The sequence below is a fragment of the Hyla sarda genome, chromosome 1 (assembly GCF_029499605.1).
Source record: "Hyla sarda isolate aHylSar1 chromosome 1, aHylSar1.hap1, whole genome shotgun sequence".
Classification (NCBI taxonomy): Eukaryota; Metazoa; Chordata; class Amphibia; order Anura; family Hylidae; genus Hyla; species Hyla sarda.
The window spans coordinates 397,546,085-397,563,745 of record NC_079189.1 but is presented as its reverse complement, the minus strand read 5'-3'; the positions used below and the strand labels follow the sequence as shown (position 1 = coordinate 397,563,745).

At 45.1% G+C, this 17,661-nt stretch overlaps 2 protein-coding genes across 8 annotated transcripts in view; one reads left to right on the top strand and one right to left on the bottom strand.

Annotated features, from left to right (window-relative positions):
- Positions 1-1,488: 1,488 nt before the first annotated feature.
- Positions 1,489-5,342, bottom strand: C1H14orf119 (chromosome 1 C14orf119 homolog). The gene is made up of 2 exons (XM_056527112.1): positions 5,211-5,342; positions 1,489-2,257 (listed from the first exon to the last, which is right to left on the bottom strand). The coding sequence occupies exon 2, from the start codon at positions 2,252-2,254 to the stop codon at positions 1,907-1,909; it is 348 nt and encodes a 115-aa protein (XP_056383087.1). The 5' UTR covers positions 2,255-2,257; positions 5,211-5,342; the 3' UTR covers positions 1,489-1,906.
- An 85-nt stretch (positions 5,343-5,427) lies between these two features.
- ACIN1 (apoptotic chromatin condensation inducer 1) overlaps positions 5,428-17,661 on the top strand; it is an 85,258-nt gene continuing 73,024 nt past the window's right edge. For 6 of the 7 annotated variants that reach the window (XR_008845315.1, XR_008845314.1, XM_056527037.1 and 3 more), the window contains exon 1: positions 5,428-5,570. Coding sequence is in view for 4 of the 7 variants with exons in the window: in XM_056527037.1 (XP_056383012.1) it covers positions 5,433-5,570 (138 nt within the window). In the remaining 3 variants the exon portion in view is untranslated. Of the gene's footprint in view, positions 5,571-5,867; positions 6,658-17,661 lie in introns of those variants that run through there. The other variant, XM_056527044.1, reaches the window with a different exon arrangement.

Sequence of the window (17,661 nt, the reverse complement as noted above, 5' to 3'; positions counted from 1 at the left end):
TCTGAGCATTGTAGTTCGCCCGCAGAGCACTTTACATCCATATTTGGGGTATTTCCATACTCTGAAGAAATGGGATTACACATTTTGGGAGACTTTCTACAATTAACCCTTGTGAAAATGAAAAATTTGGGGTAACACCAGCATTTTAGTGAAAAAAAATAAATGTTTCCTTTTCACGTCCAATTTTAGCGGAAATTTGTCAAATACCTGTGGGGTGTTAAGGCTCACTGTACCCCTTGCTACCTTCCTTGAGGGGTGTAGTTTCCAAAATAGTATGGCTTGTTTTTTTTTTGCTGTTCTGGCACCATAGGGACTTCCTAAATGTGACATGCCCCCCCAAAAACAATTTCAGCAAAATTTGCTTTCCAAAAGCCAAATGTGACTCCTCCTCTTCTGAGCATTGTAGTGTGCCCTCAGTGCACTCGACTTCCACATAAGGGGTATTTCCATACTCAGAAGAGATGGGGTTACAAATTTTGGGGGGCATTTTCTCCTATTACCCCTTGTAAAAATGTAAAATTTGGGGGAAAACCAGCATTTTAGTGGCATTTTTTTTTTAATTTACACATCCGAGTCGTCAAACACCTGTGGGGTGTTAAGGCTCACTGTACCCCTTATGTTCCTTGAGGGGTGTAGTTCCCAAAATGGTATGCCATGTGGGAGGTTTTCTGCTGTTCTGGCACCATAGGGACTTCCTAAATGTGACATGCCCACCAAAAACCATTTCAGAAAAACACACTCTCCAAAATCTCATTGACGCTCCTTCACTTCTGAGCCCCCTACCGCACCTGCCGAAAACTTGACATACACATGAGGTATTAGCAAAGTTCACAGACACTTGTCCAGCTCACCAAGACCCCTCCAATGTGCACGGATCGGTGTCCAGCCAACACCCAATAGTAGAACAAAGAAGCAGAAGATCCAGCACTATTCTTTGCAGCTTTATTGAAACACAGTACTCGGATAAAATCAGCCAACACATGTGTTGACTGATTTTATCCGAGTGCTGTGTTTCAATAAAGCTGCAAAGAATAGTGCTGGATCTTCTGCTTCTTTGTTCTACATATGAGGTATTTCCTTACTCGAGAGAAATTGGGTTAAAAATTTTGGGGGGGCTTTTTCTCCTTTTACCCCTTGTAAAATTTCTACAAAAGCATGCGAGTGTAAAAAATGAAGATTTTGAATTTTCTCCTTCACTTTGCTGCTATTCCTGTGAAACACCTAAAGGGTTAACAAACTTTCTGAATGTCATTTTGAATACTTTTAGAGGGGTGAAGTTTTTAATAATGGGGTCATTTATGGGGTATTTTTTAATATGAAGACCCTTCAAATCCACTTCAACACTGAACTGGTCCCTGAAAAATTCAGATTTTGAAAATTTTGTGAAAAATTGCTGAACTTTGAAGCCCTCTGATGTCTTCCAAAAGTAAAAACATGTCAACTTTATGATGCAAACATAAAGTAGACATATTGTATATGTGAATCAATATATAATTTATTTGTTATGTCTATTTTCCTTATAAGCAGAGAGTTTAAAAGTAAAAAAAAAAAAAAAATGCAACATTTTCAATTTTTTCATCAAATTTGGGAATTTTTGTACCAAGAAATGATGCAAGTATCGACAAAAATTTACCACTAACATAAAGTAGAATATGTCACAAAAAAAAAATCTCGGAATCAGAATGAAAAGTAAAAGCATCCCAGAGTTATTAATGCTTAAAGTGACAGTGGTCAGATGTGCAAAAAAATGGCCGGGTCCTTAAGGTGAAAATGGGCTTGGTCCTTAAGGGGGTTAAAGAGATGTAAGGCACCAAAGACTACAGTACTATTCATCTTTGAATCAATGAAAGCTTCCTCTTGTTTTATTATCCTCTACTTATATAAAATATATTCATATCTATTCTGGCTAGGCCTGGCCTGCAGTTCCTGCCACCTCCTTGTGAAACTGGGCCACAAAGTTTGGGTCTTGCTGCTCCAGTTGTCGTAAAAATTCATTTCTTTCATCCTCATCCCAGCTCTGGAACCACTGATCCCAAAGTCTCATTTGACACTGAAAAAGGCTTGGAGGGGGAGCAGAAAGTTGCAAAGACCCCAGTCCTTCAAGGAGCAAGCATAGCTTGCCAGGCACTGCTTTACACAGTAGATCCTGCATAAAGTGCTTTCGTTGATGTTCTGTCCATTCAGAAAACCAGTGTAGAACACTTCGCATTTCTTGTGCCAGACCATAAGAGATAGGAATGGCCTCCTCTGTCATAACCTGAAAGAGAAGGACCCATATTAATTCCAACGTAAGATTAAATACATATATAATCATCCACGATTGAGACTTGGCAACAAGATAAAATATCAGCTAAAGTAAATATTTATGCTGCCACTTAATACTCCTTGCCAGTTCTGAGCACTATGCGTCAACATTGTGACACTGCTGGCGCCAGCTTAACAGGGAAAAAGTAGCTGAACTTGTTAAAGGGGTATTCCAGGCAAAACCTTTATATATTATATATATATCTCTCAACTGGCTCCGGAAAGTTAAAAAGATTTGTAAATTACTTCTATTAAAAAAATCTTAATCCTTTCAATAGTTATTAGCTTCTGAAGTTTTCTGTCTAACTGCTCAATGATGATGTCACGTCCTGGGAGCTGTGCATGATGGGAGAATATCCCAATAGGAACTGCACAGCTCCCGGGACGTGAGTCATCAGAGATCAGTTAGACAGAAAGCAACAACTCAACTTCAGAAGCTAATAACTATTGGAAGGATTAAGATTTTTTAATTGAAGTAATTTACAAATCTGTTTAACATTCCGGAGCCAGTTGATATATATATAAAAAAGTTTTGGCCTGGAATACCCCTTTAATATACAGGGCTTTCTGAGAAAATACTCAATTCACGTTATCTATAGCTCTGGGGTCTTTACTACTAGATATTAGATCAGACTTGGAGAAGGTGCATGTAGCAAAGTGTTCCAAGTACATGGGCAGTCCTTGCTTCATAAATCTCCTCCACCAGGGGTCCAGAACTGTAACCTTAAAGATCTCCTGCAAAAACTATTCACAGGATAGGGGATAAGTAGCTGATCGCGGAGGGTCCGACCGCTGGGGCCCCACCCCAATCACCGGGACTGGACCCAGTGCTCAGAGAGAGCACCAAAAAGACCCGAGTACAGCTCTCGGGCATCATCAGCGCTGCCATAGAAATTAATGCATCGCAAGCAGTCTACCAGTAGACAACACTTTCTCTTCGCTGAAAGCGCCAGGGTCCCGTCCCAAAGATTGTGGGGGCCCCAGCAGTCAGACCCCCTGCGATCAGCAACTTATCCCCTATCCTGTAGTTTTTGCCAGAGTATTCCTTTAACTAAAAAACTAAGGATACAGGGACCCCTTTATGTTGATAGCTGGGGGCTCCAGAGATAAAAGCAGAATTTAAAAAAAAAATTTTTTTATCTACTAATGTGTTGTATTAAAGTCTATGGAAAAGCATCCGTCAATGAACACATTGTATAATCCAGCACTGGAATTACAGACTTTTTATATACAGTGTGTGCACTGACGGACGATTTTTCATAGACTTTACTAGAACATATTACACAAAAAAACTGCTGCTTTTTAAATGTTTTTTTGTTTGTTTTCACTTTACAGTCAGCCCAGCCTAAGACTGTTCTAAGATACAAACTAAAATAGAACTTATGTTCTCAAGTACAATACTACTGGATGGAGGCCAGGGAGAATTATTAACATGTCCCCACTTTTTGCAGTTTTTAAAATGGGGGTTTCTAACATACCTGCTACTGCCACTCATTATATTCCAGAGTTACCCCCAGATCCTCTTTAAGGCCACAATTGTCCCAGTGGTAAAGGCAGAGATTACCATATGCATTAGATTAATGTCAGGAGGTGTGTATAGGGGGATCATGCCCAATCCCCTTGTTTTGATAAGAGATAATCCACATTCAGAAGACAAGTGCACTGGGCCAAGTGAGTGAGCATGTTTATAAGGGGTCAGAAGAGAGATGTCAGCTGAAGGACTGTTAAAACTGACAACTATCTGATGTGTATGGACAGCCTTAGATAAAGGAGCAATTTTATTGTACAATCTGACTGTACAATATTACTCTTCCTTGAATGTAGCAACAGGGGCAGGGTTGTACCTTTCAAGGGACACATTGGGGGACTTTAATGAACCCCATGAAAAGCCATTGACGTCTATTGGGTGTCACAGATATCCACCATGTCATGGTTTCCATTTACAGTGCTCCCTCAACATACGATGGTAATCCGTTCCAAATGAACCATCGTTTGTTGAAACCATCGTATGTTGAGGGATCCGTGCAATGTAAAGTATAGGAAGTTGTACTCACCTGTCCCCGCCGCTCCGGACCGTCACCGCTCATCACAGCTGCCCTGGATGTCGCCCTCCATCAGTGTCGCCGCGTCCCCGGCGCTCCGGACGTCTCTGCTTCCCTGGGATCCTTGCTCTCCGTCGCCCCATCACGTCACTACGCACGCCGCTCCTATTGAATGACGGGACGGCTTGCGCAGCGATGTGATGACGATGGATGGAGAGCGCCGGCGATGCAGGGGATCGTGAAGAGGACGCGCCGGAGCCCCGAGGACAGGTAACAGACCATCACCGGAGCACACGGGGCACCGTAAAATCTGGTGGCAGCTGAAGCAGTCTGCGCTGCCGGATAGCCGTTTATGCGATGGCCCCGACATACAAAAGCATCGTATGTTGATGCTGCCTTCAACATGCGATGGCCTCTGAGAGGCTGTTGAAATTATCGTATGTCGGGGCAATCGTAGGTCGGGGGTCACTGTATAATGAATGTAACACAGATGTGAACACAGAGGCAGTGTTTCCCAACAGGGTGCCTCTAGCTGTTGCAAAACTACAAATCCCAGCATGACCGTACAGGCAAAAGCAGAAAAAAAAAACATTAGGTAAGAAATCTGTTGCCCTTTTAGCATATCAAAGTATCAGATCCATGGGAAATCACGTGGCACTAGATTTCTTTCTTTTTTTATTTATTTATTTTTTTTAAGCAGCAACTAAAGATTTTGCATTAAAAGTCAATTCTCTAGGAATGTCAATAATAAAAACACTGGCAGCTACTGGAATCCGCGATGTCCGCTGAAGTTTAGACAATACTCTGAAATGACCACTAGATGTCATTGTTGTTCTATGAAGAGCCCGGAACAAGACGACTTACCACGAATATGAGAAGGGAGGCGGGGCCTAGGGAGCTTGTGCGAACGTGACGTAACAGGAAGGAGAGGGGGGGTGTAGACAGTCTCCGACTAGACCCGAACTCGGAGGCGGAAGTGCTCGAGGCTGACGTCACGCAGCGGGATCGGCCGAAGTCGGTCGTATAGCGCCCCGCAGCCGGTGCTCTGTTTTCTAACTGGGTTGGAGCTGCACTGAGGCGCTGAAAATGGCAGAACTAGAAGATGTGACGCTAGACGGGAGGTCGCTGGACAGCCTTCGGGTCACCGACTTGCGAGCAGCGCTTGAGGAGCGGGGATTAGCTAAAAGCGGCCAGAAGAGCACACTTATGAAGCGGCTAAAGGGGGTGAGTGTGTGTACGAGTTTCTGATCGCTACAGCGGTATAACGGCACATCCCGCGGAAGCGCGCACTCCCCACAACAATCTTCCTGCGCGTTCCCGACACCCCTTCCTCTTCCTATCGTGAAGCGTATTGCGCCTGCGCGGAGTCCGTGCTCTGGCTAACGACGACGTACATTGGGTTATGGCAGAGCGTAACGCATGCGCACTACCTTTGGAGAGAACACCTTCCCGCCCTTTCCCACTTAGCGTCTTGTACGGGCGCGCGGCCCCGGCCTGGGATTAGCTCCGCCTTTTCTGCGCGTGCCTGCGCAATTATGGGCTCTAAAAACAAATCTATAAACGCAAACTGTGAACGGGATGGGGCCGCTGCCGGGTGTCTTGAGCGCGGTATTTTCCGGACGGTATAGGGCGTAGTGTGGGGAGGATTACCTGTTACTCTCCTCGTGTGACATATGGATGCCCAGCACAGCTGTTATTAGTTGGGATGTCTGATGGGGACATAGAAGGACCTATGTAATCGTCCTCAATAGCGCCCCCAGCAGTAGTCATGTGTTGCAAATACATTGTGGGCAGAGGCCTAGGCCACAGAAAGGCTCCTCTTCATATGCAATGTGCCAGCATGTCTGGCAGCGGCCTTGTAGTGTTCCTAGGTGCAGTGGTGTAGCTATAGAGGTCGCAATGGTCGCTATTGTGACCGGGCCCCTTGCCACATTCACATGATGGCCAGCGCTGCCTTCATGTTAATAAATCAATGACATCTGCTGCTACCAGACCCGTCCAGCAGCGGAGTCTGTATGAGGACCTGGGGACAGCGCGGCAGCATCAGGACCCGGAATAGGTGGGGACAGCGTGGAGGCATCATCACCCCATGACTGTCCCACCCCTGCTTTGCCGCCGCATTAAGTGACTGGAGGAGGGGCAGGGCATATACGGCGCCGAGTCCAGGAAGCCCTGCCCCTCTCCTTTCGTAGTGTAGCCTGACTGTTCGCTCATCCACCTGACCGTCCGCTTATTTGCCCGCTCATCTGCCCAGCCATTCAGTGTGGACCTTTCCCTTCCCTCCAGCCAGCCGACTCTGCTATCCCGCCAGGTATGACTTAAAACACTGCACAATATAAATGTATGGCGCTGCAGCGCTGTTCATTTACGGCATGGCTATAAAGCTTCCAACAATGGGGCATTCAGCTGTTGTAATACTACAACTCTCAGCATGCCTGGACAGACAAAGGTTGTTTGGGCATGCTGGGAGTTGTAGTTTTGCAACAACTGGAGGCACCCTGGTTGGAAAACTCTGGCTTACAGTAAATGTCTTCACTTATAGAAAAAAAATTGTTTTATTATCATAAAACATTTTGAAATGATTAACATTAGGGTAGGGTCACACGTAACAGATCCGCAGCGTATTATACGCTGTGGATCCGCCGATGACCCGAACCTATAGGGTGCCTCCAGCTGTTTTCCACCCTGTGTGCTACTTGCAGCAGCATTCCGTTGCTACGAGCAGTCACACAGGAACCTGCGAGTTGTCGCTGGCATATGCTGTGTACTCAGACATCGCGGAGCGGCTCATAGCGGCAGATTGCTGCTACAACCAGGACATGGGGAAAACAGCTGGAAGCACACTATAGGGTCAGGTCATTGACGGATCAGCAACATACACTGCTGATCCGTCACGTGTGACCCTACCCTAATGCTACATTCACACGTGTGTATTTTCTGTTGCAGATCTGCAGCAGAAAATACACATATGTGAACGTTCCCTAAGGCAGTGACGTACCTACCTTATGGTGAACCTGGCCCCTCCCAGGAGGTTACACCTGATGGGGGCACAGGCTGCCAAACAGTCCTTGGTTTTAGGAGCGCAGGGGGGCCCCGAGGCATTTTTTTTTTTGCATCAGGGCCCTGTGGTTTCTTGCTCCGCCCCTGCCTAGGTGGCATGTGTTATTGAAGAGTTCCCCATCTTCAGTTAATGGAGAGGGAAAAAAACACTATAAATTGTATGGTAAGCCAGCCATAAGGAAGTCTGTCAAATAAACATTGGATCGCAAGATGGAAAGGGGTATTCCCATCTCAACTATTATAGTTATCCTTGTAGGGCATTATCCTCCTGCTATTCATTTCCTCCCCTTGTTGACTTGTTTGTTGCCTAGGTTACAGACCACCTCTCCACTCTAGTGGGGAGATTTATCAAAACTTGTGGAGAAGAAAAGTCGTGCAGTTGCCATTTTTGTTTTTAAAAAGTCCTTGATAGGACTCAGGACCCCCGGATAGGCAGGGGGAGAGAAGTAGCGGCCTATGGCACCGCAAAAGCCACTGCAGTGCATTGATTTAAAGCGCCCGCTTTAAATCAATGATCTGCAGTGGTGTCGCGGGGGGATAAATAGCCGATAACTTATACCGGAATATCGGTATAAGTTATCGGCCCGAACCTCCACCGATTATCGGTATCGGCCCTAAAAAACGATATCGGTCGATCCCTAGAAAGGAGTAGGAATATCAGAAGTAGGAAAATTTGCGGAATTAATGTATTTTTAAAAAGATTTAACTTGACATCCTACATGTTTGACGGCATTAGTTAAAATGGAAATACTCCCTTAAGGGATTGTCAGTTATATAATAAAATGACACCTTCCATGTTAATAAAATAGACTTGCCTGTTTTATTCTTGTTGCATCTAGCGGCATTGTTCCAGACCTCCCTGTTGCCTGTCTTCCTTGCAGCAATGACAAGCCCAGACACACTGCAGTTAATTTTGGACCTCGGTGGTCTCAAGGTGACTACTACTGAGGCCAGGGACTGTGGCATGGCAAGCCCAGATGAGTACTGAGCATGTGTAGAAGATAGCAAGGAGAACCCTAGTTGTGCTGGGTTCAGCAAGGATTAGACAGATTAATATGATGTAGTGTGTGTGTGTGTGTGTGTGTGTGTGTGTGTATGTGTGTGTATATGTATATATGTATGTATGTATATATATATATATATATATCATCCTAGCAGTCTGTATTGTTACTACTTTTTAATATCTCCTTTCAGGCACCTTACAAATGCTCCATTCAGGGGGCGCTTTACTTTACACCTCTTTCCATTATCAGGACTAGAGATGAGCGAACTTCCAGTAATTCAATTCGTCACGACCCTCTCGGCTCGGCAGTTGCTGACTATATCCTGCATAAATGAGTTCAGCTTTCAGGTGCTCCAGTGGGCTGGAAAAGGTGGACACAGTCCTAGGAGAGTCTCCAGCCCACTGGAGCACCTGAAAGCTGAACTCATTTATGCAGGATATAGTTAGCAACTGCCGAGCCGAGAAGTTCATGACAAATCAAATTGCTGAAAGTTCGCTCATCTCTAGTCAGGACCTTATAGTGAATTCACTTTATCACACGTAGAGGTAGGTCTGGCACTATTACAACATCATGCTGTAGTTCACATTGAAGGATAATGTAGCTACCCGTCCGCTTACACCTATTACTACTTCTAGGTGGCGGTCTGCATTTGGTATATACATATAAAAGCGATGCAAAAATAGAAAAAAAGCTAAAGCACCCACCACTGTAGTTCTCCAAATGTCTTTCTTTTCTTCAGTGAATATTCACAATTGTGGGGGTTGTGATGGTGTGTGAGCAGGGGAGCTGCTATCATCTGATTGCAGGTCCCCTGCCCGTGCACCATCCCCTCCCCGCTGCAATTGTAAATATGCACTGAAGGAAAATAGACATTTTGAATACTACAGTGGTGGGTGCTTTAGCTTTTTTTTTTTTCTATTTTTGAATTCACATTATGATTTGCTAACACATCGTATGTAAACATTGGCATTTTGTCAGATGGCATGTCATTGTATATGTGCACAGACAGCCCTGCATCCCATTGACTTCAATCATCCTAATGTAGTAATTGACTATGTTCATGTCATTTTAAAACAAACTTGGGTCTCAGCCCAAACATGGGTACATTCTCTAGCTGACTATTCAGGCCATTAAAGTCAATAGGGACGATGGCTGTGCTTGCATGTACATTTTAAAGTAGAAGTATCATTCGAAAAAACGTATCCCCTGTCTGACTGCTGGGACCCCTAAGCACAGTCAGACCCCTACTGATCTAAAACTGATCCCCTATCCTTTGGATAAAGTGGGCTACCACGTAACGCATCAAGCTATGTTCCTGCACTTGGTACCTGTATTTGCATTTTGCTGATTTTACTGCATTTGGAATAAAGCTGAAGCTTTTACACCACTATTCCTTTTTTTTTTTTATAACTGTTTTTTTTTTATTAAAGAATTTTTCTTTAAAACATATTTGAGAATAAGAAAATAAAAGTACATAGAATAATAAACAGAGTCATTACATATTAAAAAGACCAGGTTACAATATGATAACATAGATCCGGCTGTAAAGATGTTGTAAAGTCCAGATTTTTTTCAGGTCGGCTCTGTGAGTATCCGGGGAAGGACCCCACATCAGAGACATGAAGCTTAGATAAAAGCCGTTATCTAACAGATAATAAAGAATGAAGCGAGGATAATATGAAGTGCTATTAGAGGATACTAATAATATCTCTTGACTCTGGATCCATTACACCTCTGCCTGCTAGTGCTGGACTGCTTTCTTAGGCTGGTAGGCAACCACGATTTTAGGTGGGAGGTGCGGTGGGAAAACCGCATACGGGGCAAAAATGAGCCGAGGAGTCAGCGTTTCACTCCGGCCGGCTCATTGAAATGAATTACATACGGAACGGCATACGAAGGCATACGGGAGCGCAAGTTTTCAGCTCCCCCTGCCGTATGTGGTCCCGTATGGGACAAAACGTAGTGTGAACCCAGCCGCCTTAAGGTTTTTTTTAAGCATTTTTTAGCAAGTGCTAGTTTGGACTTTGGAATTTTTTTGCCCGTACGCCATTGAACGTGCGGTTAAATAGCGGTATATTTTTATAATTTGGACATTTCCGCACGCGGCGATACCACATGTTTATTTTTATTTACACTTTTTTTTTTATTCTTGGAAATGCCGGGTGATTCAAACTTTTATTAGGGGAAGGGATCATTGAAAGGGTTAATGATTTTTTTTACACTTTTCTTATGCAATATTATAGCTCCTATCGGGGGCTATAACATTGCATTTACTGATCTTTTATACTGATTGATCCATCTCCATAGGAATGGATCAATCAGTGTTTTCGGCGATTGATTGCTCCAGCCTGGATCTCAGGCTTAAAGCATTCATTCGGCAATCGGACAGCGCAGGAGAAGGTAAGAGACCTTCCTCCTGTGCTACAGCTGTTCGGGATGCCGCGATTATACCGCGGCAATCCCGAATAGCTCCCTGAGCTAGCCGGGCACTTTTACTTTAGTTTTTAGCCGCGCGGCTCAGCTTTGAGCGCGCGGCTAAAGGGTTAATAGCGCATGGCACCATGATCAGTGCCGCGCGCTATTAGCGGTGGGTCCCAGCTTCCCTATAATGCCGGGCCCACCGCGATATGATGCGGGGTCACAGTGTGACCCCGCGTTAAATCACAGGACCGGGACCCAGGACGTACCCATAAGTCCTTAAGAGGTTAATAGATTGGAGTCCCTGAGATCAGTGTTCTAGAGAGTCATCATGTCCTTACATCACATAGACTGTTTATCTTTAACGACACTGCTGGGGAGATTTATCAAAACCTGCCCAGAAGAAAAGTTGCTGAGTCGCCAATAGCAACCAATCAGATCACTTCTTTCATTTTTCACAGGTCTTTTCAATAACGAAAGAAGCAATCTGGTTGCTATGGGCAACTCAGCAACTTTTCTTCTGGGCAGGTTTTGATAAATCTCCCCGTGTGTTTACTGGCAGGGATGTGGAAATCCTATTGCCAGACGCCCGGGACAAGTAGTTTTGGGCACCGGGCAGGTGAATTGTTTACAGATTTAGCCCTGTATCGGGCAAGCAGGGACAGACCGACGTCCCCCTTATTTTTCTTTAATGCCGGTGTGAGGTGCAGGAGCCGATGGAAGTCTGCACCTCACACCGGCGCTCAGAGTGTATGGAGGGGGCAGTGGCGGCCCCCAGCTGATTTCAGTAGCCGGGGCCGCTGCTCGGAGCCCCCCAGCCGGTGTGAGGGGATCTCAGGAGCGAGGTCAGAACCCGAGGTTGCACGTCTGCAGGATATGATTAAGCCACGCCCCCTCACCCCCCCCCCCCCCCCCCTCCCGGAGGATGGAGAGCGCAGCTCTGCATAATACAAGACAGGGGGAGAATGAGGACGTACACAGCTCCTCCCTTCCCCCTGCTCTGTCTACACAGGACCTCATTTATCACGGGAAGGTTTCAAGTATTCACGGGGGAAATACAGAGCGGGGAGAGGACGTGTGTGAGGAGACTGCACAGGCTGGGGATTTCACCTCACACCGGCTCAAGTGAGGAGGCCGATCATGCAGGGGACGGGAAGGGTGGTTGTATATGTATGTAATGTATGATTGGGGGGGGTGTGTATGTATGATGTGTGCATATGTATGGTGTATGCGTCATGTGTATATGTGATGTGTGTATGTAATGTATGATATAGGGGGCAGCGGCAGGTGTATGTATGGTGTATATGTATGGTGTTTGTGTCTGATGTGTGTGATGTGTGTATGTAATGTATGATCTAGGGGGCAGCGGCGGGTGTATGTATGATGTGTGCATATGTATGGTGTATGCGTCATGTGTATATGTGATGTTGTGATGTGTGTATGTAATGTATGATATAGGGGGCAGCGGCAGGTGTATGTATGGTGTATATGTATGGTGTGTGTGTACGATGTGTGATGTGTGTATGTAATGTATGATCTAGGGGGCAGCGGCGGGTGTATGTATGATGTGTGCATATGTATGGTGTATATTTATGGTGTGAGTGTCTGTATATATGATGTGTGTATGCAATGTATGATGTGTCTGTATGTATGTAATGTATGATCTAGAGGGCAATGGCCGGTGTATGTATGATATGTGTATGTATGTATGTTTTGTACAGGGCAGATTGACAAGTGCTGCTGTCAGTTGTGCTATCTGTATGTAATGTATGATCTAGGGGGCAGCGGCGGGTGTATGTATGATGTGTGCATATGTATGGTGTATATTTATGGTGTGAGTGTCTGTATATATGATGTGTGTATGCAATGTATGATGTGTCTGTATGTATGTAATGTATGATCTAGAGGGCAATGGCCGGTGTATGTATGATATGTGTATGTATGTATGTTTTGTACAGGGCAGATTGACAAGTGCTGCTGTCAGTTGTGCTATCTAATTTTTTTATTTATTTTTAGTGGCTTCTGGCCGCCCGCACTAAATTGCACCCCAGAATCCCACCCCCTTCATACTCACCCGCCGACCAAGAGCCCCACGGATGCACGCAAACACGCCCAAACCAAAACTACAACTCCCAGCATGTTACACCGTAACCTAAACTGTACAGGGGTGTGGAAATTTAAAAAAAAAAAACTACTTGTCCAAGGGACTAAAGCGGAACACAATCTACTTGTCCCTCAAGAAAATCCACTTGTCCTGGCAGATAAAATAATTTCCACCAAAATAGTCTGATCCCCCCCCCCCCCCCACTAGACCACCAGGGATGGATATAAGATTCCTTTAGACACTGCTGACAGCGGTGATCTAATGGGTTAATAGGCGATCGCAGTATGCCAGGCTATTAGCAGCAGGAGAGCTGTAGCTCCTTTTACACCAGAGACAAGCCCAGAAAAGTCTAGATGTAACTTTATGATCACCTTATAAAAAATTTCTCATATGAAGTGACCGAAAATGAACAATTCTGGACTATTATTTACATTTACACCGTTCACCGTACGGTTTAATTAACATATTTTAATAGTCTGGACATTTCCACATGCAGCGATACCACTTATGTTTATTTTTGTACATTATTTTTATTTAAAGAAAATTGGAAACGTTTATTAGGAAAGGGGCTTATTCACATGTATACGCACTTTTTAAAATATTTTAATCACTTTTTTTTCAGTCTCAATAGGGACTAATGTGTTACTGGGGGGGGGGGGGGGTGTTCTGCTTCTCCAGTTTATATGGTGCATTTTGTGTCAGAAAATGCTGGAAGTTGCATTTAGTTACTAGATAACTACAACTCCAAGCATGCCCTGATACAGCCTATGGTTGTGTGGGTGTTGCAGCATGTTGCACTGTATAGTAGTCCAGTTAAGGTTATTGTGTAACATGCTGGGAGTTGTAGTTTTGGTTTGTGTCAGCTGCAGAGCCATAGTCTGTGTCAAGGAATACTGGGAATTACAGTTAGTAACTACAACACCCAGCATGCCCTGATGCAGCCTATAGCTCTGCAGCTGACCCGAACCAAAACTACAACTCCCAGCATGTTGCACTTTATAGTTCTACAGTTTAGGTTATGGTCCACCATGCTGGTGTAGTTTTGGTTCGGGCGTGTTTGTGTGCATCCGTGGGGCTCTTGGTTGGCGGGTGAGTATGAAGAGTGTGGGATTCTGGGGGTGCAATTTAGTGTGGGTGCCACTAAAAATAAATAAAATTAGATGGCACAACTGCCCTAATGCCTGTCTGCTCCTATACAAAACATTTATGCATACACATATCATACATGCACCAGCCACTGCCCCCATATACACACACACACCCCCCGCCACTGCCCCCCCACATCATACATTACATACATACACATCACACTTAGACATCATACACACATCATACATTACATACACACATACACTCACACCCTCACACCATACATATACACACATCATGCATATGCACACATCATACATTACATACACACATACACTCACACCATACATATGCACACATCACATACACACATCACAGTTAGACATCATATACACATCATACATTACATACACACATACACTCACACCATACATATGCACACATCATAAATACACCTGCCGCTGCTCACCCCACATCATACATCACATACATACACATCACTCTTAGACATTATACACACATCATACATTACATACACATCGACATCATACACACATACACTCACACCATACATATCCACCAGTGTTTCCCAACCAGGGTGCCTCCAGCTGTTGCAAAACTACAACTCCCAGCATGCCCAGGGCATGCTGGGAGTTGTAGTTTTGCAACAGCTGGAGGCACCCTGGTTGGGAAACACTGATATACACCATACATATGCACACATCATACATACACCTGCCGCTGCCCCCCCATCATACATTACATACACACATCATACATACACTCACACCATACAACCACCCCTCCTGCCGCCGCCTGCATTCTCAGCCTCCTCACCTGATCCGGCCATGAGTGGACATCAGAGCTGTAGTCACCGCTGGTGTGAGGTGAGATTTCCGTCCTCTCCTCTCTCCCCTCCCCCCTGCTCTGTGTTTTCCCCGTGCAAACAAGCAACCTCCCCGTGGTGGATTAGGTCCTGTCTAGACAGATGAGGGGGATGGAGCTGTGCACGGAGCTGTCAACATCCTCTCTCTCACCCTGCTGTGTCTTCTGAGCTGCGTCCTCCATCCCCCGGGAGGGGAGATAAGGGGGCTCTGCAGTCAGCTGGAGGCCGCTGCCCCCTCCATACACTCTGAGCCCCGGTGTGAGGTGCAGACTGCGCCTCACACCGACATTAAAGAAAAATAAGGGGGAAGTCTGTCTGTCCCTGCTAGCCCGATACAGGGCTAAATCTGTGAACAACTCACCTGCCCGGCGCCCAAAACTACTTGTCCCGGGCGTCGGGCTATAGGATTTCCACATCCCTGCTGTAGAACTATAAAGTGTAACATGCTGGGAGTTGTAGTTTTGGTTGGGGTCAGCTGCAGAGCCATAGGCTGCATCAGGGCATGCTGGGTGTTGTAGTTACTAACTGTAATTCCCAGTATTCCTTGACACATCCTATGGCTCTGCAGCTGACACAAACCAAAACTATAAACTCCCAGCATTTTACACAATAACCTTAACTGGACTACTATACAGTGCAACATGCTGTATCAGGGCATGCTGGGTGTTGTAGTTATCTAGTAACTAAATGCAACTTCCAGCATTTTCTGACACCTAATTAGAGTAAATAAAATGCAGCACATAAACTGGAGAAGCAGAACCCCCCCCAGTAACACAGCGGCGTTCACTGTTATCCAATCAAAAATCTCCATATATAAGTCCCTATGAAGACTGAAAAATAGTGATTAAAATATTTTAAGAAGTGCGTATATATGTGAATAAGCCCCTTTCCTAATAAAAGTTCCGATAGAAAATACAGATCATGTCAGACAAGATTACCCTCATCCCTGTATATGGAAAAATTGGAGTTATAGGGGTCGGGGGGGGGGGGGGGGGGGGGGGCTTGCCTTGGGTGTAAAAGGAGCTACAGCCCTCCCTCCCGCCACTAATAGCCTGGCATGCTGTTATCACCGTGGCCGCTATTAACCATTAGGTCACCGCTGTCTTAAGTTGACAGCAGTGTCTGAAGGGATCTTATATCCATCCCTGGTGGTCTAGTGGGGCGAATCGTACTATTTTGGTTGAAATTATTTTACCTACCAGGACAAGTGGATTTTCTTGAGGGATAAGTAGATTGTAAGTTGTAGATTCCGCTTTAGTCCCTTGGACAAGTAGTTTTTTTTTACATTTCCACACCCCTGACTGGTAATGGCTGCTTCCGGCGACGTGACAGCTGAAAGCAATGTCACATCCCACCCAATTGGCCTCTATATTAATGTTTTGGGGGCCTATTAGCACCCACTAGTCTAATGTGCACAACAGGATAGACAGAAAATCATGAGTGGGTGCAGAGCAGACAGGTAATCACCATTTGTGATTTTGGTGTCTAGCACTGCCTTAATCCTCATTCAGAGAAAGGCACTGCTAGAGTAACCAGAAGAGAGTTGTTGGCCAGATGAACCTGTGCTAAAGCCCAATGCCCTTCACACGGTCACACTCCCTTTGTTGTGTTTGCATTGACTTTTGCATTACCATATACTGACTGAAAAGATTTTTGAAGCTTATATAAATGTTTTCACAGATTAAGGTTTTTTTTGTATCAAATTCAAATGTTTAGGAAGACTAGAACACTTACATTAATAGCAAGTGTATACCTTGTAAAGCTGCAATTCATCTTCCAAACTGCTGACACTGTTAAACACAGTACATTTAATATATCTGTCTTTGCTTCTATTATATAATAAAATGCTTTTTATTATTGTCTGGTGTAAAAAAAAAAACAAAAAAAAAACAGAGGGTTGCCAAGCCCATGAAGTGCTAGGGCTAAAACGTGTCCTTGGTCCCCCTCCAATCCCTGTATCTGCTTGATAGACTGCTGAGCCTTGTTCCCCTGATCCTGTACTGTTCATACAAATTGTGTGCAGGTGTTTTATTTGTAAACAAGGCTCAGCTTTCAGCTGACTGTCAATCAATTAAGCAGGGGCTGGGATTGAAGGGGGGGGGGGGGCGGGCGCAAGAAGATGTCCTAGTCCTAGCACTTTAGGGGCTCAGCAATTCCTCTTTGACTCTTTCCTCCAGTCAATAATAAAAAACATTTTTCTACATTATAACAACAAGGACAGATATATAAAATGCAGATATAAGTGCGCTCTGGCCTAGGGCTGGGCGGTATGACCAAATATGTGTATCACAGTATTTTTTTAACTTACGGGAGTTCCACAGTATATAACGGTATTTTCACCCCCCCAAATCATGTGACCCGCCAGCACTGTTCTGCTCCCCCCCCAATTAATGATTAGCCCGGCAGGGTACTACTCACATATGCCACCTTCAAGCACTGCCCTCCTCCTCTTTGGGGGCCGCCGGCGATGGAACTCACTGTACGCCAGTGGTCTCCAACCTGCGGACCTCCAGTTGTTGCAAAACTACAACTCCTAGCATGCCCGGACAGCCAATGGCTGTCCGGACGTGCTGGGAGTTGTAGTTTTGCAAAAGCTGGAGGTCTGTGGGTTGGAGACCACTGCTGTACGATGTATCCCTATGCCCGGGCTGCAAAAGATACAGAAAATAAACTTTTAACTCACCTATGTCGGCCACACGCTGTTCCTTGGGACTGGAACGTCGGACAGCCGTCAGCCTATCACCGGCCGCAGCG